At 43.4% G+C, this 25,926-nt stretch overlaps 1 protein-coding gene across 4 annotated transcripts in view; it reads left to right on the top strand.

The window, feature by feature from the left end:
- Positions 1 to 25,926, top strand: part of whrna (whirlin a) — a 175,622-nt gene that overhangs the window by 124,579 nt on the left and 25,117 nt on the right. For 3 of the 4 annotated variants that reach the window (XM_086187188.1, XM_086187185.1, XM_086187189.1), the window contains exons 4-7: positions 1,107 to 1,390; positions 5,473 to 5,509; positions 21,797 to 22,009; positions 22,832 to 23,053. In XM_086187188.1, coding sequence (XP_086043314.1) covers positions 1,107 to 1,390; positions 5,473 to 5,509; positions 21,797 to 22,009; positions 22,832 to 23,053 — 756 coding nt within the window. The remainder of the gene's footprint in view (positions 1 to 1,106; positions 1,391 to 5,472; positions 5,510 to 21,796; positions 22,010 to 22,831; positions 23,054 to 25,926) is intronic. The other variant, XM_086187186.1, reaches the window with a different exon arrangement.

Here is a 25,926-nt window from a genome sequence, read left to right as displayed (position 1 = left end):
TTAGCATGGCTGAGGAGTGTGAACGTTGCACCTCAGAATGGGTACAGTACAGCCACAGCCACGGTTTGGATTTTTTTTTTCCAAGTTTCCTGATGTTTCTGTCAGGGTGTTTGGACTTTTGCGTTTGCCCTCACCTCGTCAGATGACTTTACCCCTCTGCTAAACGTGCCGTTCCTCAAATAGCTCACCGTCTTTGTTGACTGCCTGCGTGCCCTGCTGGACAGGGTCCCCTCATCATCTTTATCACGGCCAAATCTCGTGAATTTTTGGTTATGGACATTTACTTTTGAACCCTCTTTCATTTGAATTATCGTGTTCTCTTTAGTTTTGAAGTTCTGGCGGTTTTGAAGTTTGATTTATTTTTTGGGGTGTCCTTGTTTATGGTTTGATTAGAGTCGTCAGCCCCTGTTTTTATGAAAAGCGTTTGCCTTCTTTGTCTTGGTTTGCTGTACATCAACTGTCTGTCTGTTTCCCGCCGTTTCTGAGTCACTCACCTGTGTCTTGTCGGTTTGTTCGTCCTTGCCAGTCACAGCCCGGTCGGTTGTGTCTCTTAACCAATCAGCTCATGTTCTCCCACCCGCCTCTTGTTTTGTCATCAATTGAGTTTCTATTTCAGTTTGGTCGTCCCTGTCAGTTCTTGTCAGATCCTCGTAGGTTTGTTCTCCAGTCTGACTCCTGCAGTTTTTCTTTTGAATTTATCGACAGTGTGCCAGTTAAGCTTTCAGTTAGATTTTGTATTTAAATAAATGTTGGAGTTCTCTCAAGGCCTGCCTGGGTCTGGTCTCTTCATTTGAGTCCTACTCCATAATGTGGCCCTGACCCCAGTTGTGTGAACTTTCTTCTTTCTTCTGCCTCTGAAATACCTGAGTTAAGTTCCTGGTTTTCTAGTTCGTGACAGTACTACCACATGAAAGTGTGTCTGATTCCCTCACATCACACAGATCAGATCTTGAACCTCAGTAAGCAGCGAATACTTTTGTCTTCTTGTCATAATCCTTCCTGTTTAAGGGTCACAAGTTTTAACAAGAAACCTATCACCTCTACCACCTTCATCTCCTATGTTACCTCTCTCTGACCTTTGACCTATGAACCTTTGCATGTGACAGTCTCTGCCTAGTCCATCTTCACCGCATTGTTCAGTCCCCCCCACCACGCCTCTCTGTTCCTTGCCCCTACCCCAGGTTGGTGACCAGATCCTGGAGGTTAACGGCCGAAGCTTCTTGAGCATCCCACACGATGAAGCTGTCAGGGTCCTGAAGTCGTCACGGCACCTGATGATGACGGTCAAGGATGTTGGCCGACTGCCGCATGCCAGGACAGTGGTTGGCGAGACCAAGTGGATTGCCAGTTCGCAGATTGCAGAGAGCTCCGCTAACAGCAGCATGGCAGGGTGAGTTCAAGTTGGTGTTGGCTAAAAACTTTGTTTGAGAATTCAAAATATGCCTGGGATAATGTATTGCCATTTGCTGTTAATCAATTATTAGTCATCAACAAGAAATCTAAAATTAATTCTCTTCCAAACGATATTATTGTAATTAAATGAGGTACGAAACAAACTTCTGTTTGTGTTTAGTTAGTGTGCTGGAAACATTGCAGCGCTGTAAGGAGGGCTCAGTGTAAGGGGGCTGTTCTCATATGCATGCTTGATCGCTCTTCCACACTTGGGTACTCGGCATGTTCGCTGTAATACTGTGTTGATACCCGATACAAAGCACATTCACCGGCAGGAGTTTGATCGCTGCCTCTTTGAATTCTTTTTGAGTCATTTGCTGGAGTTTTGCTGCAGGATCATTTGCGTTTCTTTCCCAACCAAGACTGGAAATTCACAACCTACCAGTGTCTCCTGGGGAGCAGGAGAGGAATACTGCTGCTCTCATATCACCACCGTTTGTAAGTTTTAAGCATCTTTTAGGACAGAATGTAGGTGGTTAGATCTTTGAACTGAGGTCATTTAGATGAGGCATCCAATTTGTCGACAAAAGCTGCTGCGGTCGTGGACTACGCGCTCTGCCCAGTGAGTCGGCTGTCCCTGCAGACAGGAGCTCTGTGACAGCAGCTTCTGTTTAACCAGTACAGTGGCAACCCTCAACCTGATTCACCCACACAAATGGTGATTCACAGCACCAGCTTCTACTGTCCCCTGCTGATGCTGTGCACCACCTGCAGCTAGGGCTGCCGAGCCGTGTCCAGGCTGCCAAATCATTCTGGATTCTACCGCCTGCTTTGATGTCACCGTAGTGGTTTAACATTTCAGCGCTAGTGCTCAAACACCAGACAGAACTTGGACGACGTCGGCGACGTGGAGTCAGGAAATGGTGAAAGCTGATAGTTGCTGGTTCCAACGCTGATTGGCTTTCACGACACGGCTGTCAAATTTCTGGCTCAAAGTTGAATATTTCTATTTTCTCTTTATTCTAAATTCACAGATTTCAAGAGTTTCAAGAATTTTCCAGGAGTAGTGATGATTGAAAAGTGTTCCTGTTCTAAATGCACATCTCTAGTCTATGGGGTAAAATGGCAATTAACCACTAAAATCAGAGAATGTACGTATAGAAAACGAATGCATGCTAGATTTCGTGATGAAAATATGCAGCAAAAAAAAAAAGCTTTGGCGTAGGGCTGAAGGAAAAGGACAGAAATAGTGAAAACTATACATCTGTATCAACTGCTTCTCAAGTCAGTGCGATCATCTGATGTGATCAGACATCTGTCTCTCACGCAGGAGGACTCACGCTGTTCTAAAGGAAACAAAAGGCAATATGCAGCTCTGCTGTAAAAATGAGCTGCGGAGCTGCTTTCAAACACCACACCTGAACAGCTCATCTGCAGCTCCTGAACTGGAACAAACGTGATCCCCCACAACCAAATTAAAGTCTGCTATAAATGCCAGACTCATTTACTCATCAATAACACAACCAGCCAGCACAACAAGCCAGAACTTGTAAATTCCTTGCTGGTTCTCCTGAACAAACAGGGCTATAAATGCATTTAACATTTACACTGACGGTGAATCCGTGGCCCAGTCTGTCCTGGGAGGTTGTGTCCTGCTTATTGCGTTTAACAGCTGAACACTGGAGGAGACAGATGGTGGTGGTGTGTGTATTCATTTGTTTAACTCTGAAACAATATCAGACTTGTGTTTGGGACTGGGAGTCAAATACCCCTCTGCTCTCACTACATGATATTACATTTCACTGCAGATATTTTATTCTGTCTATGGTCGTCAGATTCATACATAAATGATGTAAATACATATCTTTCAAGTTCCTCTTCTGTTAAAAGGTCTTGTGTCGTTGCCATAGTGCATGTTTAACGATATATTGTAAAATATATGCATGATATTGACTTTGATGGCTTGTCCTTCCAAGTCCAATTATCTGACCGTGCAAAGAGAGCAGAGGCAACAGAGGAGATATTTTTAAAAGGTATTCAGAAGAGATAATAAACGCCTGCATGAGTCTCAAAGGTCGACAAGGCTAATTGAATCTGAATCCCTGAACAGGTCTTCACACTTAGTGTGCCAATACAGATGCCACTTCAGTAGTTTTCAGACTCAGGTTTAATTGCGTATTTTCACTCACGACTCCCGTGTTGTCTTTCCATCCTCGAAGGCAGGGCTTTAAATTGACGCGTTTAATCCTGGATTTGAAAGCTGCTGCTTCATGAACACTTGAGGTTGTAATGACATCGGTTCAAGTCATGTCGCCGTTGCTGGAATATGAAGACTCTCAGCTCATAACAGCTACTTTTTTATGTATTCAGAGAAAAGTGTCGCTAGGTGTTTGTTTTACATGCATTTGATGTTTCTGCTTTCACTTTACTCAGACCCCCCGACTGGAAGACATAATCACATTTCCAAAAATGTCTCTGCACAGCAGCGTGTGCTTCGTCTCTGAGAAACATGAAAGACAAAATCTTGCTTCGTTCGTACAGCACTGTTGTAGTCGTCAGCTCGAGATGCATTCAGATACATAAGAACACGTCACGTCCTCACTCCGTTCATAGTTTGTTGAACTTCTTCTGATATTTAACAACTGATTTAGCTGATATTTATCAATAATAATAATACTATGTACATAAAACCAAGTTTGCATGATATTCACATTTTGTACATCTTGAAAAAAAGAATTTAAATATCAATATGAGACTCATATTTTTCTTTACGTCCAAAATTTTTGGCAAAACCCATAAATCATGAATTTAGTCGATTCCTTTACATTTAAGCTGAGCAGAGAAGACTTGGGTGTAACTGTACTGATAGAAATACTGATAAATGTAGAACTAGAAATACTGCAGTGTTTGTGTGTACTGTGATGTGTACCTGTCACAATGCCCTTGAGCTTTGTCAACAACAACAAAAACTTTTCAATTCATTCTTTTTAATACTATGTTTATAAAACCACATGAATGTTTGTTGCAAATTTGAATAAATCCCCTCACGGCGTCCCCGCGACATCGCATTACGAGACTGGCGTAGACATTTGTTCGTATGGAGGGACTGACAATTGCGTTTATCAATATGAACATGAGTGGAGGCCACCATCGATCCTCACCTCAGGTCTGAGATCATGTAAACACATTCTCGACCTGCCAGCGCAGCAGAGTCGACCTGCTGGGTTTGGAGAATTGTTACCAGACGGTTTATGACAGGCATCCAAGCACCTGCAGCCACTCATTCAAAATTACATCATAAATAATAATGTTGGTTATGACAATCGCAGAGGCACGGTTACGGGAGGGAGGAGTCATCTCCTCGCTGAGCAGCACACACTGATTTACAGTCGTATAATGTATGTAATATATGGTAAACTGCACCAGAGCAGGAGTGCAGGCTCATCAGAGCCCCAACACACACACACACACACACACACACACACACAAACACACACATACACACAGGTGCCGCGTCAGGCTGCTTGAGGGCAGATAGTCGTCTGGATCAGAGGAGGAGCGCTGCTGTCCACTCTGGAGAGCGTTAGCGGCCCATGCAGATCTGCACAATGTTGCAGTGACTGGGATGTTATCGGATGTTGCTCCACCTCTCACTGAGGCATACCAGCGCAGCCACACAGCCCTCTGACGATCTACTAATCATCTGTCAATGATGATCCTCACTCGCCACTTACTGATAAAACATCTGTTGCTGTTGCTATCTTGGTGACGAGAACCCTGTTGACCATATCACAGGGGTTGCAGTCTCCAGCAGTGGACGTCTGGACAAATGGACAAATCTGAGATGGTTCATTTCAATTTTCGTCATTTTGCTACAAAGCCCATTCTGTTGTTGCTATAGTAATTAGAACTTTTCAACCAATACGTCGCTGGTGTATCATCTGTGTGTGTGTGTATATATATATATATATATATATATATATATATACTGATTATTATATGTATTATTTGTGCGTGTGCGTGTGCGTGCATGCATTCAGCTGTCCCTCTATCCTAATTTGTCTTTTTCACCTTTTGCAGATTCTCCATAGACCAAGGAGCCTCTGCAGCAGGAAAGGTGAGACTCGCAGGAGGCCGTGTGTGTGTGTGTGTGTGTGTGTGTGTGTGTGTGTGTGTGTGTGTGTGTGTGTGTCCATCTGATCACCCGTGGCCATGAAAGTGGGAGTGACAGCAGGTCATCGGTGTCTCCATTCGCTCTGGTGTCATGAATGAACTGAGTGCACCTGTCAAGTCTCATGTTTTAGCCGTCTAACACACGTTCACATGTCCTATTGTACTTTGGAAAATCTCATTTGTGCAGCACCACATGACATTTTTCCTTCTTTCATTATTAGGTAATTCAACATGTCAGCAATAGTGTTCGAATAATTAAAGAAGTTACGATCACAATAACCTTATAATACAATAGCAAATGGAGAACATTTAAAACAGTTGGGATGAGGACATTTATGTTGTACCAAGGTAGTTAGAAAGCTAACTGAAAAGTACAATATTTGAATGTTTCTAAGTTATTGACCATTTGTTTTCTTCTTTGAGCCTGGTAGATGTTGGATTGAACAAACAATTTGAAGAATTCCCCTCGGCTTCCTAAATCCTGTGACTTGAATTCTGTACCTTAAACAATTAATGAATCTCCTCCTTTGTTTGGTGCTGCTTGCGGCAGGACTGTCAAAAATCAAGGATTGGTTGCTTTGGCCAGCAGCCATTTGCATTGATAGAGTTTGGCTGTAATGCTAAATCAGGTAGTTTTAGCTTCAGCACATCTACATACTGTATTATCTCGACACGGTTCATGCTACCGAGGGCCTTCAGAAACACTCCATCAGCAGAAACAGACCCACAGTGTTATTAGCCAATACCATAAAGGCTCCCTCAATTCCACGCAGTGTCTTTACTGTTGACTTTGTCTATGACTTTGTAAAGTAAGAGAGGGTGTGTCGGAGTGATGAAAGAAGTGGAAGAGGCAGCAGCTGATGGTGGAGACACAGAGGGGCTGAGGAAGAGGGGAGGAAGGTGAGGGGGAAGCTCACTTTAAATTACAGAGACTCTGATGGACGTTCTTGTCCTGGCAGAGGGGGACAAGGGTGTAGCAGCACTGGAGGAGAGAGATAGTGAACTTGGAGGCAAGAGCAGGGACACATACCCCTCAGGTCCATAGAGGGTTTAAACTGGTGTGTGCACAGCAGTGATTGCACGAATGTGTTACACGTGCACTGTTTAACTGATAAAGGCCTGTCAGGCAGAGCTTCTAAATAAGCTGCAGGGAAGTGTCTGAATGTACAGGCTTCCTAGTACGTGCAAGATGCAGCAACTCGTCAACAGAGAAACTTAAACTATAGAATTCCTATTTCTGTGTCTTGTATTCGGACAGCTTAACCAGTAAAGCCACACATAAAATTATGACAGATGCTGGTACACCCCGAGGACAAAACTGACCAAGACCAAAAATGTGAAGGTATTAAAATATTGTGAAGATATAAAAAAAAATAAGTGAAATGCCATGCCTGTCATAGGGGAGACAGGAACATCAGAAAGAATGTGAAAAGGGCAGATATGAGTAATAAAAGAAGAGGCAAAACAGGAAACTCTTACAACACAAATTAACAAGCACCAGCGCTGGATAGAAGAGGCCATCGGAGTCAGGAAACATGCACCAGGAGGATGGCGCTTATGCGCCGTCACACACCTGGGATGCCATCCACAAGGAGCGACCACACAGGAGGGGGCCTGGTCCTCCTTACCACTGGCACAAGTCAAGTTTCCATCCATGTCCTGATGTGCAGTCAACAGTATGGTATTAGAAAATGTCGATTAAGATGGCACGAATTTCCTCAGATTTGGCAACAACAAAAAAAAGTGTTTGCACTTGCTTGAGGTGGGATTTGCTTTGGATGCACAAAGCAGGAGATGAACGCACCTTTGACGAAGCTCTAGCGTAGAGAACCTTCACCTTATGTCACTGATCAGGTGTTTCCCCTGCTGCCATCTTCGTGGATGCTTCCCATGAACTTGACCATCTCTGGACAGCAGCAGCGTGTCCAATACTAGCTGGTGCTTAAGAACAGCCACCGCTTGTCCTACTTCTGGTACACTTTCTGCGCGATTAGCTGAGAGATGGCTCTGTTCAATGTTGCCTCTAACGCCATCTGCTGATGGGATCATGTAGCTTCTTTTATTTGCTCCAAACCAGCTGATAGAAACACTCAATGCACGTTTTTCTTTTTTTGCAACATGTCAACATTTCACTTCAGATTTGCCTGACCATGAAATGGAAACACAACCAGGACAAGCTCCTCACATGGTTTTATTATTTAACTTGTTTTGTCTTCTCGTCCTTTTGTCTATGTTCAGACGTGATACACACACACACACAGGCACGTACAGTATGGTAAAATGTGATATGCCACGCTGACAGACGTTACTGTCACAGCCACATTGGTAACGAGTGTATGTAGGCTGATGAGAAGCGGATAATGCTTTACATTCCTTGACCCATTTCAGTGAGCCGCATTCAAGGGTTTATAATCTACGTGGAGAGTTCCACTTACCCCGGAATCTCGGTAGCTAGGCTGCAAGACGCTGGAGAGATTACTGTCAGCGTTTGGCTTCAATGGACCGAATTATTTAGGTGGTGGAACGGAATTCCTTGGACATGTAAAAAACTTGTTTTTGTCAGGAACTGAACTGGCAAAAAATCTAGAAGAGTATAAATAGAGTGGATTTAAGTTCATAGTATAACTTCAGAGGAGGTATTTTGGACCTATGAAACGGGGTTTATGTGAGTATATCACTATTTTATGATTGTAATGCAATAGATTTATATTTATAAGGGTAAAAAAGGTGCTGAGAAAGCACTAGAGTAGGAACACAATTAGTTCTTATCAACAGAGTTAAAAATTACAGCCTGCAAATGACCATTAAAATAAATCAACTGCTCTTTCAAAGAGGTTACCCGCTTATTCTCCTCATGAAGGGAGAGTTTATTACTGGGCTGTTTCTTTAGAATCTATTAGCTAGATGTCATGTGGGTGTACTGTTAATATACGTGAATATTTATGATATATTACAGTTATCCTTGTGAGTCTAAATGGTCTTTTCTTGAGTATCCAGCAGCGGTTACAGTCCAGTTGTGGCAACAGAGGTGTATTCATTTTCTTCCTTTGTGAGCATGGAGAGAAAAAAAATAAACATTTTAGGTCACGAGATCTGTTTTGAACTCTCTTGCTTCATGTTTTTGAATTTTACACATTTCCAATTTAACCGGCAAGTAACATGAAGAGCTTCACGTTGATGATAAACATGTAAAAATGAAATACCTCACTGACGTTGGCTGAGAAAGGGAAACATTGTAGCTCTCATTTATCCAGAGGAAAAAAAATGCTCCATTTGCAGGCCAGTGGTGACCAATGTGGTGGTGATGCTGACACCAAAGCTAAATAATGTGGTGTCTCTTGTTTGAGTGCGGCACCAATTAGATCCAGGTTAGAGTTTTAGTGATCCTCATGTGAAACTTGTGCTCATGTGCTTTTTCAGGCCCAAGTTGAATAAACATCAGCTCACGTCAAACCAACTCAAATATGAATTTCAAACGAAGTTTACATCAACGTTTATGTCGTGGAAATTCTAGAGAGCCCATGGATTCGTAGTCACGAAGATGAAGAAGTCTTCAAGTTTACAGCATTTATCGACAAACACGATGCATCAAGGAGAAATATAGCAACCAGTACAGGGTGGCTGCCACTACAACTCCACTAATCCCCGCACCTTGTCATCTCCTCTGGTCAGGTGTCCAGATAAGGAGGTGTTGAGGGAGTAGATCATAGGCTCGGGATATCATTTTAGCTAAGAAGGACCTGAATCAAACTGTGACTGACTGGCGGGGACGAAGACACTACTGACCACCTCCATCACAACCCTGGTTCACGTAGAAACGGCCACGTTTAGCCTCGTCACCACACAGAGACACAGAATAAGGGCTGGAGATCTCTTTTATGAAGGAATATTTTCCTTCCCAGTTAATACTAACAACACCTCACACTAACATAAGTCACATTAAAGCATGGCCCTTATGCCCGTGGCTGGTTAAGACCAATCGGTGTAACACCTCACACTCTTTGCCTGGATGTACGCGTATGTGTGTTCGATCTGCAGGTCGGAGTGTGACAGCAACACCATATGTACAGTAGGTACATGTGGATTCAATGGCTGCAGTACACGCAGCTATAAATTGTGTGGTTCTCGCTCTTCTGCCGCCTCCACTCGTCAGTCTGAGAATTTATGACTGTCAGGTCACCTTCATCCTCTCCGAATTTACGCGACACTTGCCTTGCTGTCCGATTTATCGTATGTATGTGATGAAATCTGGCAAACTCCCTCCCTGATGAAAAACTACCGGAGCTGGGAGAAGTCACTCTGTAGCTTAGCACATTCTGATTTTAGTAAATTAGTTGTAGCTGGAGCACATTCTAGCTGCAGGAGATCCCTGAGAGCAACTGCTGTAATTATGACCAGAGGAGTAAATTAGATGATGTGCTGATATTGTGCTGGAAAGCAAATGGTGCATAACAAACTTTGCCACAAGATACGTGTTTGATCCAGTAAACAAGATGTCAACAAATCTTTTCCTTGATATTATTTTAACATAACATTTAAAAGCGGGGATTAATAAACCAAAGTATGATCTTTTGTTTATTGTGTTTCATGCTAAATAGGCTTTTAAACTGACAGTTTCTGGATTTGAATGGTAGTTATGACAACTGATAGACACTCATGGAATGAACCCACAACAGGCAAACTCTCAGGGCAGGACTCCTTCAGACGGATCCGTTCAGATCTTTGTTTGTCCACAAGTGCTCCTCCTCAGCCCCTCTTATGAAGCCGACCATGATCAGCCACAGCGGTCAGTCTTCAGCTTGTTAACAAACGCTTGTTTTGTTGGCTGAAGTTTTAGCTGCTGTGTCATATCACCGCACCCAGTTAGGAAAGTAGTTCCAGCTATGTGCCCGATTCTAAAATAGGCCCACAATTTTGAATTGTTCTTCAAGTAGCAAATATCGAACACAACCCAAGTTATGTTAATGCAGGCAAAGACCAATTTGTAAAAAAACTGAATGCTAATAGAGCTACGCTACACAACCAGTCCACTAGCGTGCTCAAAAACCCTGCCCCCCCCTCGCTGCTGATTTAACATGTGGTGTGTATTGCAGGTGTTATGCACACACAGAGGAGAGAAGTGGATCCATCCTCTGGAGTGGCTCTGGGATGGATAATACACACACCATAATACAGTGCATGTATTTCTCAAAAAGATGGTATATTCCTCTAAAGACTGAAAACTTCTTAATTATACATTTTCCCCATATAAGATTCTCCTAGTTAAAAATTCAGCAGGTTTTTTTGTCCCTCTATAGACCATCACGCGTGAAGCATGTCTGTGGAAATGCAGTTTAGATGGTTCGGCATTTTCGCGTTATCCCACAAGTCATCCAGCGACATTGAGCCGATCCGACAAAGATCCTGCGTTGGATGTGAGCCTTTGATGTTGCAATTCTGTAATTGATGTCTTTTAGAATTAAAGTGGCAGAACACCTAAGAAATGTGACGCTAAAGGTTTTCACACATGCCCCCTCAGAGCTGTCGCTGTCACGCACACATACCACGAGCTGGGAATTCTACATTTTCTTCTACAAGCTCAACATGGCCATGATCTCGCAGAATACCAATTTTTACCCTTTGTCTAATCTAAAAACAAACAAACAAACAAACAGAGGTTTGAGTCCATCCTGAGCTCCCGGTTGAGGCAATGTGAAGGATCAGTGCCTCTATACGACACCCGCAGCCCATTCAAAAGTCCCGTCAGGTGTGAGACACGAAATTGACTTTGCATTTTGCAAACTTTGAATGAGCCGAGAAGACGCTAATTCTGGAAAGCTTATTCTGGAAATCAATATGGTCAGGGTCAAAGCTGACAGGTGTTAGATTTTCTGTCTCTCTTCATTGTGGACGTCAAAGAAACATCATGAAAATTCCGATAAGGACCTAATTGTTTTCACTCCACCATGGAGGCCTTCATCTTATACACATCAGTGCAGGTCAGGAGCCATCCAGTCTCAGTGTACATCAAATCCTGCAGCTGCCTTTTAGAACCAAGGCCAGTTTGTTTGCCATGCAACAGCTCATCAGATTCAATTATTAGATCTCGGATATTGTTTTGTTTTTTTGTCCGCAGTGACATGTTTATTGTCTTGACCTTTAGTGACTCAGACAGCAGAGGGATTTATCTACCCCCGACATGTTTTCTTAGACACATAAGGACAGAATAACTTAATTTGTTCCGTAGATGGTTTTCTGGGAAAAGTTCAGTGGCTTCATTATCTTCTCCACTGTCCTCCATGTCGCCATTTCAATATGATACACACACACTGTTATTTAGGTGTCAACAAAATTATATCGTTGGTTTAGTGTCGTGTTGTTTGCTATCGCGTAGCATATTCAATCCAGCTGCTTGTCTTGCAGGCCGACCTTGGCGAATGCACGGTGTGTGATGAAAGCTATGCCTTCTGACACTGCGTGTGTCTTTACAGTACAAATTAATGGCTGTGTGTATTTTTACACAAATTGGCTGTGTGTGTATGCTCTTAAATATCTGTGACAAAGGAATACCCAGCTGGTTTTATTTTACACTTGATGCCTGACTAAAATCTTTAAAAAAAAAAATTAATCTACGGATGAAAGTGATCCTAGCTTTGAACCAACTGTGTTTGTAACGTTCATCAGCGCTGCCATGTTGGAGACAACGGCAGGACCTGTTCTCAGTGTCACGTACCTAAAACATGGCACGGTACGTATGGACGGATCACACGTGGCCAGAACAACATTCTGTCTTCTACAGAATTGACATTTTTTTCATATCAGGCACGTGTATTTGTGGGAACGTCAAGGGAAAAGATGTGACTTTCATGCTCCAAAATGGCGGGTGTTTGTGCAAGGAGGGCCCGATGATGAAGGCACTGTTTGCACTGCACTGTCCAGCGTACCTGCCTGCTCCTGAGGCCAGCTGGAGCAGCACTATTTGTGTGTAGATCCGTGTAATGATGTTTATCTAGCAGCCTCCACCAGCTTGCCTTGCTACACGTAAGTTAGCATGATGTATATTGTTGCGAAATAGGATTTTAAAAATATTAATAATTTTCCTTTAATGCTACAGCAAAAATCCCAAGATGAATCTCAGTTTGGATTCTGACGGTCTGTTAACATGAATGCATGCTCAGAATAAACTCCAACAATGAGAAGGCATGGTGCAGACTTGGTGGCTGCTGTGTGCATGAGCACTCGTGTGTGTGTGGTGTGTATGTGAGACACATACTGTTCTGCGAAAGCGGAGGCATTAGAAGAGAAAGATATGTAGCAGCAGGGCTTTGGGGCTCGTCTGTAGGAGGGGAGGTGATAATTCACAGCTCTGCATCTCCTCCATACAAGCCAGGCAGCCTCTGTTAGAGTCAACCCCCCACTGCTACGAGTCAACACGTCCCTCTCAGCATAAATCATCCCTCATAGGATGATTGTGCAGCGTAAACAAGCAAAAAGGTTTTGCTCCTTTACATTATTTCCTGGCGTTTGTAGATTCGGTGCATCTCAGCGTTCACGTCATTTGCCCCTCCACAGCTCTGCTCCTCCCTTAAGCTTTCCTCTCTCCCTCCATCCTATTATTGTAGCCCAAAGGCCAAACCCGACCGATAAGCTAATTAATTAAGTATAGGTCACACAGCAATTCTCAATCATTAATTCTGTTCTGACCCCATTCAGGCCTTGATCTGGAGCAGATGAATGTTGCTTGAGAGAAAATGTACAGCAAATAACAGGAGTAAATATCGCTTTTGTCAGTCAAACCCAATTTGCTGAGATCACTTGAATTTAACAGCACGCCAGGATTTTATTAGGTTCTGATGCCAAAAGGTCAGTAAACTGATCATAGATGTAATGACAATAAAAACGACATATTTGTTAGATCTGTAAGCCAGAGCGCACATAAAAGCATACACAGCTCAACTGACAAGCTTAACTGGGGCTGGCTGGAACCTCGAGGCATTCAAAGATAAACTCCTTGAATTCAAAAACTGCTGGTACACAAAACCAAGAGCGATCGCGTTGAACCCTTAAGATGTTCTGCTTTTATCATCAAGCTAAGTCCCCCCCTAACTTTTTAAAGGCATGGTTCCCACAGCTTCATTCAGATTCATTCTCAGGCATCTCTCTTGCTCTTCAGCAACGAGGTCAGTGCGATCGCAAGCATACACAACACGTGATGGAGTCATCGTATTTTCTAGAGGTTTTAAGAGCTTTACACGACAGCATGTGAAATATGCCACAAAAATAGAGTGATTATGTTTGATTCTTGCTGCTTGAGAAGACATGCAGGTCTGAGACTGAATGAAAGGAGACAGGCGTTCGGTGAATAATGGCTGAACAACATCTTGAATGCAACAGCAAACATGTCAAAATGGGCTGTAATCCAAATCCTGCTCACACAACCAGTATTTAGCACGAGGTTTCAAGGAATCTTTCAGGTTTTAAGAATAAAAGTTCATACAGCACCATGTTGTGTCAAAGTGGCTCTATTGAGAAAACGCAAGCAAGCGGTAAAAAGGCTACATCCACTATTTTCATTTAAAAAATACACACCCTTAACTATGATTGTGCCAGGAAAAAACAAGCACTAGCATTGACTATCAAAGGCAGGACAACAAAACAATAGATTGAAGCGCTCAAAACACTTCGATAACCGTGAGGACGCTTGTGGATGTAGCTTCATTAGCAGCTTGTATGAACTTCACTTAGTGACAAGGGAAGGCTCGGATGTTGCTGAATCAGCAGTCACATGTAAAGCTGCCTTCAAACCAATAGCTGCTGTGTTTTGTGGTGCCATGAAATTATTTCGTGTCCGTCACATGGCTGCTGATGAGGCCATCCATGAACTATCGCTCAACAATGTCGAGCATGGAGGACAGACTCATGGTGGAAATGTATGCCACCTGAAGAATAAAAACACATCGCTCAATAACAAGAGTAGCAAAAAAACCCACACCAACTCAGAGAGGAGAGCACAGCAGCGGCGACCTCTAACAGCAGTAAACAGAGTAAATTGGTTCAGCTTGGCGGTGCTGAGGCTTTAGCCAGGTACACATTAGGGTAATTGTTTTATACTTCCAAACTGTGCTGTCCCAGTGCGTGCAGTACACTTTATATGTGGTGGGTAATCTCATTTTGCAGTATTATATAACACAGAATATGAATCTCAAACTGAACTACTGTTGTTCTCAAGCCAAAGAATTGAGAACATTTTTCATGTTTTTTTTTTTTCAAACTTTAATACTTGCTTGAGAATCTGAAGCCTCGTCTGAGCTTCTGTTTCCTGGACAATGTTCCCGAGTCAGTGAATGAGCTTTGGAACGTCTGTCAGTCGGTTTGTGCTGCTCTGACCTTGGTGGACTTCTGCTGCTCTTACTAACAGCTCCACCCAAAGCATTTCCTGCAACACAGTAGACTCATGCTTCCTGTTCGCAGTCACGTAGTCATGAAGTTTGTGTTTTATGGACATAAACTCTCGCTGACATGGATGCCCAAATTTTGAAACCTTGGATGTAGCTTCCAACTGATCGGAACAAGAGTGATGTCACAATTTGCTTTCTTTTGTTAGTTTTTGTTATGAACAAATTTTTTTTTTTAAAAAAGCTGTCGTGCGGAAACCCTCTTCCTCTCCTAGCTGTCCACAGCCTGTCACTCGCTTCATCTTCTCTTATGGATCACTTGTGAATGAAGACCGTCTGACCTCTGACTCCATAATATTCTTCTCATTTTCACACACAGTTAACTTTCTCTTATGATTTCACTACATTGAATGACAGAGCTGACTTATATATGCGTCAATATTTACAATTGTAATTTCATTTGCTGTTAATTTTTATATAGAAAGTAATAAAGGCCAGAAGGTGGTTAGTGAGCTTAAAGAGCATTGAGTTCCCTGGTTTATGAAGCTTAGATTTTGTCGAGGTGAGGAGCAGGACAGTCTCCAATCACTAGGTTGTTTTTTTTTTTTGTTCATTTACTCAGAGTGTTGACGGAGCGGCCGTTACTGTAAACAGCAGTGTTGTGCCAGAACTGCGCTGCTTATGGGTGCATTCTGAGGTTAATGATGTAAATTCAGCAAGCCAGTTTTACTACTTTAATTTGGACTTTGATCATCTGTTACAATCCATAATAATTAGTAGCTCTGCAGTGAAGCCATCACTCAGACTGAGGCAGCCAAAAAGGCTCCATCCCCCCATCACTACAGGGCAGACGCTGGTTCCAGCACCCGCATCCAGGCTATTCTATAGTCCCCAGTGTTATACTGCTGCCTCCTGTTGTAGTGAGTTTAGAATGAAGGAAGCCTGTTTGCATGATCACAGCATAATTTATGCGATGAGTACTGTCATCAGCTGAAATACTCCAATCTAAAACGCGTCATTGTTAAACACCCCCTCAGGAATAAATCAAGCACATCTGAATATCTGACTGTTGTTCAATAAATGTTTGTGTGTAGTCGGTGTTGTCTGTATTTCTCAAGCTACCTATGATATTTTAACTAACCGTACGTAGCAATGTGAGTCGGCTTTAATGGCGAGCCAGGCTGCAGCAGTATTTAGCATTTAAACAAGATCTGTTCAGTCGTGGCAAATCTTAGAAGACCCTGTCAGTGGTTTAAAATGCATCTTAGGCAATCAGCTAGAAGTGCTTTCTGTCGTGTCAAGCTGACCACCATCGTTCAGATTCCAGATCTGCCTGACAAACCTCCGGTTCAAGGACCGAGGGCCCTGTCCTCAGTTGTGATGTCACCGTGTCAGTCAGTAAAAGCACCAGATAAGCTGAGCACAGGCGCTGTGAAAAGACCCAGATGTTTCAAGAGCTAATAACATGAACGTGCTGCCACCAAAATAACCACCATGTCCATCCATCCATTTTCTACTTCTTATCCTGTTGAGGGTCGCAGGGGCTGGAGCCTATCCCAGCATCTTCAGGCGAGAGGCGGGGTTCACCCTGGACAGGTCGCCAGTCCATCGCAGGACCAACACATAGAGACAGACAACCATTCACACTCACAGTCACACCTACAGTCAATTTAGAGCATCAATCAGCCTCGTCCCCTCTTGATGTCTTTGGACTGTGGGAGGAAGCTGGAGTACCAGAGAGAACCCACGCAGGAACAGGGAGAACATGGAGACTCCACACAGAAAGATCCTGTGCTGGAGCCGGGACTGGAACCTGGAACCTTCTTGCTGTGAGGCCACAGTGCTGACCACTGCACCACCGTGCTGTCCACCATGTCCTGCGTTGGATTAAATACTGTCCTGTTATATCCTGGGGATGCTACAGGACACATTAGCATTTATAATATGAAAGATACGTGGTATGTTAACACCAAGAGTAAACAGAGTCCCACATTCTAAATCATATTCATGAGTAGATTCAAGTAACTGAACTTATTTTATATGAATATAATACATTTTTTGAATGTAAATGAAAAATCCAGGGAGGGTTTCAATACGATAAGAAGTAATTCAAAATTTCTTTTAAGTGGCCAAAAAGTGAACACAAACTCTGTCAGTACAGCATTGGAGAATATGAAGAATACTCAGACTTCCTAGTTAAAATAATAGCAGAATAGCAGTGGGATTGCACTTGAGCAATTAATTTGTGGTGGATCACAATTAACGGCGGGCCGTCATGTGACTCATTAAAGAATTTAACTTGACGAGTGGAATCTTTTTGCAGAAGCTGCCAATGTTTCTATCTGTTGGTTTCCGATAATGTGGAGGACGACTCTCCAGTCACTGGCAGCTGTGCTTCATCACGGTCTGAAGTACATGGCAAGTTGAACTCATCCGTGGAAAACTCTAATTCTTGTGTTAGTCTAGACTAAAACAGGACTTTTAAATTGCGTGTAAAGATGTCAGTCCATTGGACTTGAAAGGTGTTGTCATGTGGTGGGGAATCAAGGCGCTCTTGAATATTTTTGCTTCGGTCAGCCACAAACTGTCCTGCCATTCCGCCTGTGTTGTGTAGTCTCCCCTGCAGTGTTAAACCCGGCCATCGAACATGAGAGGAGGGTAACATCAGGGTCGTTGAAACTACCGTGGAAGGAACGCATTTATTGACAGGGAGACGAACTTGAAGCTCCCTCAGCTTAAGGAGTTGTCCGTATCCCTCTAACAGTCTTTGGATTCCCATCTGACGGGAACACCACTTGCTAACTTGTTTGGAATGTGACACAAAAGGTGAACTAGGAGAAAGTCTGATTCCAAACAGCTGTAAGGGGGCACACGCCTCACTTCCATTCCACAAGTAGACCTTTTTCTTTTTTCTTTTTTTTTTTAACTTTTTTCCCGATGAAAAAAACATTCTCTGCATTTAAACTTTAAACAAAGGCTGTCGTCCAGTTAAATAAGTACAAATGTGTATGTAAACCAAGGAGCTGTCTTGCATTTTGATCAGTCAGAGCCACAGAATATGACTTGAAATGCTTATCTGGTTGCGTATTGATTCTGTCGCAATTAATTCATTTTCTGATGCATGAAAGATGTGAACGCTTGAGAGAAAAACAGTTTTACTGATAAGTGACCGCTACCTATACCCTTGAGGAAGTTAATTAGCAGCCCTAAATTGAGACAAGAGCAAGGTCAATTTGACGTCTTGGCGAGGTGCTCAGAATGAGGCTGGGAATGCTGTGAGTGTTGTCACGGAGCTGCAGACAAGCTGTGACTTCCTGGTTCAAACTCTCATCTTAAAGCACTTTCATTAGTCCTGATCTGATGGAGGAGCATTAAAGCTGGTAATATAATTTAATCAGAACACAGTCACCCTGAGGAATGTGGACATCTGTCTTCTCCATGTGATGTTATGAATATGTCTGTTGTTACTTCCAGGCTCTGCAGAGACCCTCATATGTGGGTCTTGTGTTCTGCCAGCTTGGAATCAGTGATGGAACTGAGAAGCTGATTATTTGGCTCCTTCTAAAGTGGGCAGGAGTCACTCAGGTTTTAATACCGGGAAGTGAAGAAAATTTCACTTAAACTAATGTGTGTTGGCTTTGCAGGATCTAGTTTTATGGCAGTATTTATTGTGAAGGAGATGGCAAACACACACACACACACACACACACACACACACACACACACACACACACACACACACTCACTAAACTATCTTTGGCTTGCCTTTTTATGGACTGTATTATTCAGGGATTAAAAAAGTTTAAAAGTTAATCCCCACCTCATCAAGCTGAGGGTAACGCATTCCTTTGAACTTCCCACAACTGAAAGTTGAACTCGACACTGGAACAAACAACAACTTTCATTTTTTGGTCAAAAGAAAACCAGGTTCCTGTCATTCATGGCGTCAGATAAGTCCGGATATTTTTAGACCAGAGTCAGACTCAGAGCGATCAATGGAATTGACATCTCATCACACACTCACAGATGCTCGGATGTGAAAGACCACATCATCTTCTTTGCTGGCAATCATCTCTCCCTGGCTCCTCTGACTGGTCTGAGTGGTCACTGGCCACTGACTCATCTCCATGACAACTGGAAAACCATCATCTGCTGACAAGGGAACTGCAAAGAAAAGCACAGAGAAAAGAGATTTTTGTTTAGTTAGGATTGATATTGTCAAATATCTCCAAGATGAAGACTGGGCTTCAAATTGTATTTGTTTCTTTCTCGTTTCATTCTCTGGGCTAAAATCCAACAAAACTGTTCCACTCTGCCTCAACAAATCTTTGTGTTTATTGTTAATCAGCAGATACACAGCACCATACACAGCATGATATACAGCGTATTTACACGGTCAATGAGCAGTTGTTCCAAAGCTGCAGTCTCTTTAAATCTAGACGGTTTTAATTTACCCTGCATAAAACGTCAATTTGTATTCATGATATTTACCTAGAAATATTTCAGGTGTTACTATTGTTTGCTTTAATAGCTTACAGACTTATACATAAAACAAGATAAAACCAGGGAGACATTCAACCGGTGGCGTAGCTCAACTTGATCACCCGTGGAAGGCTGTTGATGGGCGGTCCAGCTAGCGTGGCCAGTGACCATGTAAATACGACTATAAATACAGCGCCAGTCTGTTTAAAGGTCCATCATGATTCAAATGAAAAGACCTCATTTTCTGTCATAAATGACCAAAAGGTCATAAATCCTCAAATTTTGTTTGACTTGATCTGCCTTTAGTGTGAGAATATTCTTCTGAAATGTGTCTTGTGCCTTCAGCAACAGAGAACAAGGCTGAACTATAGATATTTTTTGCTAAATATGATCATTTAATAATTCTAAAAAAGATTTGCTTGACTGAAGTCACTGATTATCAAAATAGTGTAGTGATAATGGGTGATTCATTTATCGATTGACTGACTGATTAAGCATTGCAGCTCTAATTCTGTCCTCCAATAAAGCGTTGACATGTAATTAATTTCCTTGCAAATAAATAGATCCTAATAATTGTCCATGGATTTCACAGGCTTCTCCAGAGATCAAGATTTCTGGTTGGAACAGTGAAAAGCTTCCTCAGGCAGCTCTTCCAGGCCTTCGCTTGCTGCTTTTCAGGGAGATTCTGTAATTAAAGTAATTAGTTTAGGCAACGTGAGCTGTAATTAAGGGAGGGAGCAGTGAAAATAGCATAAAGGGTTCTTGTAGCTGCGACTCATATCTCTTTTCTTGTATCTCAACTGTTTCTCCTCTTTCTGTCGTTACAAGAAGTTGGGCTGTAGCAGAGATGAGATCGATCCGATGTTGATTCTGATAGTTGTTGTTGGTGGAAGTGATAAAAAGACCAGACAGCCCATCCGGCATTTGAAGAACCCAGCCGGAGAATGACCTCAGAGGTCCGGCAAAACGAGGCGGGGTTACTGGAGGTCTATTAACTGTAAAAAGGTAGTCTTACAGTAAAATGGTCCTTTCTCCATCCTCCGACATCACCTTCCCCAAGCACACCTCATTAGCAGGAGACTGCGGGTGTTCCACTTCAGTTGAGTGACGACCGATTTCACGAGCTCTCTCAAGTGCCAATCTGCCCTCTAATATGACAGTGAGAGACAGTCTCGCGGCACACGTGCCTGGCTGGCGGGGTCCTGTCGGCTGACTCCCCTCCGCCCTTGAGTTAAGTAACACGGGTGCTTTATAGAGGAATTCTCATGGTAAGCACTGCAGTGATTAGGATTCAGGCAATGTTGCTCCAGAGTTCACCTTCGGCGTTAAACACTGTTGGCTCTGCTCACACCAGGACACTGGAACAACTTCTGCTGATGATACAGATGGACATGTGAAGATGAGGGAGGAGGAGGAGAATGAGGAGGAGGGGGTGGAGGGGAAGTCAAAGTCTGGCCTGTTTCTTCCTCCTGTTTCCGATTCGTATGAACAGCAGATACAGACCCCGGAGCTGTCACTTTGAAGTGGTGTCTTTGATTAAGGAGTTAATTAAAGGAAAGCTGCATGCTTGTGCACAGATAACCGGGAAAAGAAAAGAAGCAGATATGGAGCCGAGAAGTGATATTGGCAACTCATCAGTTTCTGAAGTGGCAGAGTCTCGTCCCTTTTGATTGGCAGGGAACCCAGCTGGCCCACCAGTTATGTATAGTAAAGCTGTTAAGAAAAACAGCACAAAACCCTTCCACCCACATGTGTGAACGGCACATTTTGTGTGCTGCAACAAGCTGTGGTGTTAGCGCCATAAAGCATTCACGACAATGGATGATGTCGCACAACAGGAAGTGCATAATTTATCAATTTGGGAAGGAAAGACTGATGAGCTGCTCCTTGTATGTGGGTCTGATTTATATTCCTGCTCTTTTTCCGTCCACCCTGATGAGTTACCTGCCTTTGTCTCCTCTTTAGCCCCTCTCCTTCTCCACCTTCACCTTGAGTCTGACTACTCAGCCTTTCCTCTCTGCATCAAACACCGTCCTCCATCCAGTTTTGACCTCCTGATATGCCAAACATCCACCTGCCCTCTCAAACCTCTTTTCATGATCCAACTCCTATTCATCTTCCTCATTTTGGCTTCCCTCGCCATCCCCTCATTCCCAACGTCTGTCTCTCTGTTCGGGTTTTCTTCCACTCTCCCTCACTCCTCCAATCCATCATCCTCCTCACACTACCCCTTTTACCCTCTTCATTTTTTCCCTCCTCACACTCTTTTCTCTTTTGTCACTCCCCTCCGCCCTCATCACTTTCATCATCCCAATTTACTGCCAGCACTCATCTGTCGCTTGTTTTATGTCTATATCCTTCTCCATCTCCACCAGTCCGGGTTTTATAAGGGTGTGGCAGGATCCCAGGTGACCCTGTCCAGCCTGGCGAACCAGTCCCGGGCCATGCTCGAGGAGCAAGCACGCCACCTTCTGACGGAGACAGAGCGACAGACCATGGGTTACTACGTGGAGGAGTATCGGGACGGACACATCGGTGTGGAGCAGCTGGTCATGGCGCTGTTTGAGCTGCTCAACACACACGCAAAGGTGATACTTCAATCGCTAAGTGTGTTTCAAGTGCTCACAAAGATGTTTTTTTCTCCACTGCATCAATTCTTTGACTCCAATATGCAGAAAGAGCCAGCCATGTATATTTAGCTTGAAGCTAGACGCATCCCGTAGCCACCCACTACAACAACTACACACTCTGTGTGTGTGTGTGTGTGTGTGTGTGTGTGTGTGTGTGTGTGTGTGTGTGTGTGTGTGTTAGGGCTGCACAGTTTTAAGAAAAACGTCTAATTGTGATTATCTTGAATCTGAATCTTAATTTTTACACCATTCTCATTTTCACTGAAAACCTCATCGAGGTGGTAAGAATGTGATTGGGGGGGGGGGGGATTTTGTGTCTAAAAAGATGTCCTCTTAAGTCAGTAGAATTTGATGTGGTGACAGGACAACTGTGTAGCACCAAAGTATACTAGTGTACTAAAAGGTATTTTGCCGCAATCAGCCTTTTTGTTCCTTCCTGTGATTTGATATTTGCAGTTTTTCAATGAATTATAATTAATAGTTCAGTCTTTTGTATATTTTGTAATATTTAAGTGTTAATCGAAACCCCTGGATCGAACTGTCTAGTCCTGTATTTGACCTCTGCTGTACCAAACAGACACCTGTTGAAAAAAACTGCAGCATGTAGCAGCTGAAGACTCAGGTGCAGTGTGTTTGCCTTGGTAGAACATGTTATAGTAGTAGTAGTAGCAGTAGTGCATGTAGTCTTGTCTCTGCTTCTCCCAAGTGGACACATTCATCGGTGAGTACAAGTTTAAATCATATCATCATATCGTACCTTCGCCCTCGTCTCTCCCTCAGTTTTCTCTGCTGTCGGAGGTGCGAGGCCTGGTCACCGCGCAGGACCTGGAGCGCTTCGATGGGCTGGTGCTGCGACGGGAAATTCAGGCTCTGAAGGCTCGACAGGGAGCAGCCGGAGCCTCTGCACTGCAGGCAGATTCGCTATCCATGGTGTCATACCCAGACACCCTGACCTCATCCTCAGCCAGCTTCATGACCAACACCACCCTCAGCTCAGCCCGGGTACGTGGTCGGCCGCGTTGACAAGCTGGAGAGTTTCTGAACGGTGTCGTATCGTGTCACTGCCTCTCTCTTGAGATATCTTTAATGACGATACAACCCCCCACCCCCACCCCCACCCCACCCCATAGGAAAGGCTGCTCTGGCTGATAGATATGATGGAGGTAGGAGTCTCTTCTGGAAGTGATGAGGCACAAACCACTCATGCAGGATATGCTCTATAATTATGGGATGTTGAATTCCCTGTGTGCAGATTTGTCCTCAACACTGCCTCCAACTATCATCTTCTGACTTGCAGTGAATTTTTTTTGCCGTGTTTTCCATCTATTGTGCTTTTTCTTCCTCTACTTTGATTTGTCACTTCATACCTAACAGTAAACTCTGTTGTGTTAACACCTGTCTGGCGCTTAATTACTCTGAAGGTTACTGCATGTTCAGAGGAGCGAGAGAGAGAGACAGAGTAAGCAGTGTTACATGATGCCTGAGTTGAATGGCCAGTTGAGTAGCGATGGTGCACTGCTAAATATGTCAACCAGCACTGGTAAATGGCTGAAGTGGTTGTTACTGATGTGCAGGACTGAGGACAACATCTGCATGTGTGTGTGCTGGTTTGGTTTAGACACAGTGTGAATAGCTGAAGCTGTGCAGGAACTGAAACAGCTTGTGCATTCAAATCACAGCGGACAGAGGAAAAGATACATGTGTTGGTTAACTGATCGTATGTCAGACTGTAAAAGGGTGAGCGTCTCTGACATACAGACTTATTGGGTGCATTTTTACAGCATATCTGCTTTCTTGTAGTTTGCAATTTCCTTCTGTGATGCAGACGTGCGTGCGGGAGTGTGTGTGTAGGTCTGCGGGGAATGCTCTCTCTCTGGAGACACTGTTGAAAAGCTGATAAACAAAGACCTCCCTGCTCGTCTGTTTCTCCTGACACTTTGGTCCTGTGATCTCATTCTGACGTGGAAAATAAAGCCCTCATGCTGTGGCTGGGTTGTTATCCTCTGAAAACCCACCCTTTTATCACATGATGCACACAGAATCCATCTTCTTGCCGTAGACAAACTGCTTGATCAGGACGCACATAAATCAATATGATATTTTAAAGTGCGTTATCAAAAATGTCATACAGGGTTTAAATGCCCTCTGATGCTCTGATCCAAAATGTTAGACTGGAATAAAAGGCAACACTCCCGTTATAGACCTCTCTTTCCCCTTTAATATTCTTCTATTCCTAACTCAGATATTTCTTATTTCCACTATTTGACATGCGTTTGTTGGAGTGTGAGAGTGTGTATGATTTGTTGGGGTTTTTTCATGAGCCATTATAGAGTTCTGCAAGGATGAGGTATTATTGTAGAATCACTATGGGTTCCCTTGATCTAAAGCTGATGGATTTTCTACATCAGATCTTAATCCATCCATCCATCCATTTTCTTCCACTTATCCTGTTGAGGGTCACAGGGGGCTGGAGCCTATCCCAGTAGCTTTTGGTTGCGAGGCGGGGTTCACCCTGGACAGGTCGCTCGTCCATCACAGGGCCAACACATATAGTGTTTTGTAAAACACATACTATAACTGCAAGATTCAAGGGTGCAGTAGTTACTTGCGTGTTTTATTTTGAAGGAATGACAGGAATAACTTGAGCTATAATGTTTAGAACTGACCTTATTTCAGTCATTTAATGGAAAATCTGTTGACTCTGTGATGAAGTAACTGAATGTTCAACAATGCCAGCTTACTTTCAGGTTTTAGGACTCATTGTTGCAGCACCCTAGTGATGAAGAGGAAGGTGACATGCAGTGTGATCCTTGGCAGTTTTTTCACTGCTAGGTTCTATCTAATAAATTCGCCACCCTCCAAAGGCTTCTGCATCTGAGTCAAATCCACACTGGCTATGAGAAGGTGTGTGACGTCGCCCACTCTAAGACATAGCCTGATGTTCAGCTCCCCCAGAACTGCAACTGCAACTTATTCTGATGCAACAAGCTATGACTGGTCCACTTAGTCACATCACATCTCCTCCAACACATTTACACACACACACACACACACACACACACACACACACACACACACACACACACACACACACACACACACACACATTTCTACTCCATTTCCTCCCCTGGTGTGAGTAGTTATTTCAGTAGATCAAACTGTTGTTCAGTATTTATTAGCTCTAAATCTGAAATGATGTGTTTTAGCAGACATGCGAGAGGCTGTGTAGGGGAGCGCGTCATTACTTTGGCTCATTTGGTGTTTACCATGACACATTTGCACCCTCCTGGACCTTCTCTGTTTGTATTGCAAAAACACGGTGGATTGTGGCGCATGGGTCATAAAACTTTGAGGCAGATCAGATTAACTGTTGAGACTGGCCTTGGTGGAGATGGGCAGTCGAGCTAAAGACATAATGGCTGTGCATAAAGACGGGTGAAAGGACACATTACATTCACTTGTTAGACACTTTTCTTAAACCTAATGAGCTTAATGTACTTGAGGATATACTGTAGCTTGTCTTCTGGGCAAACTTTTGCTGCAGCCATGCGTTTCAAGGCTGAGTTATCACAGCACATTAACTTGCCTTTGGTCCTGCGCACGCTGTGAAGTACAGCCCCAAGTTGTCCCCTCTGCTCCTCTTCCACATATTTTCCTATGTTTTAATGTCTCGATTCACGTCTGCAGTTCGATGCAGTATACACATGTGCCAACAGCTTGCATTAAACGTGTCAGCATCTAAGTGAAGATTTATGACGTGCACATACACACACCAAAATAAAAAAAAAACACACATTTAATGTGCATACGGAATCTAAGCTGACAGTGGAGATAAGCTGTTGACTTCTCGCAGATTTTTCCAACAAGCGGTCGTT

This window comes from Aulostomus chinensis, chromosome 19, assembly GCF_037954235.1.
Source record: "Aulostomus chinensis isolate RoL2024-O1b breed Wild chromosome 19, RoL_Achi_v1.0, whole genome shotgun sequence".
Taxonomy (NCBI): domain Eukaryota; kingdom Metazoa; phylum Chordata; class Actinopteri; order Syngnathiformes; family Aulostomidae; genus Aulostomus; species Aulostomus chinensis.
The sequence above is the reverse complement of the archived record's forward strand: the minus strand, read 5'-3'. Positions and strand labels throughout refer to the sequence as shown.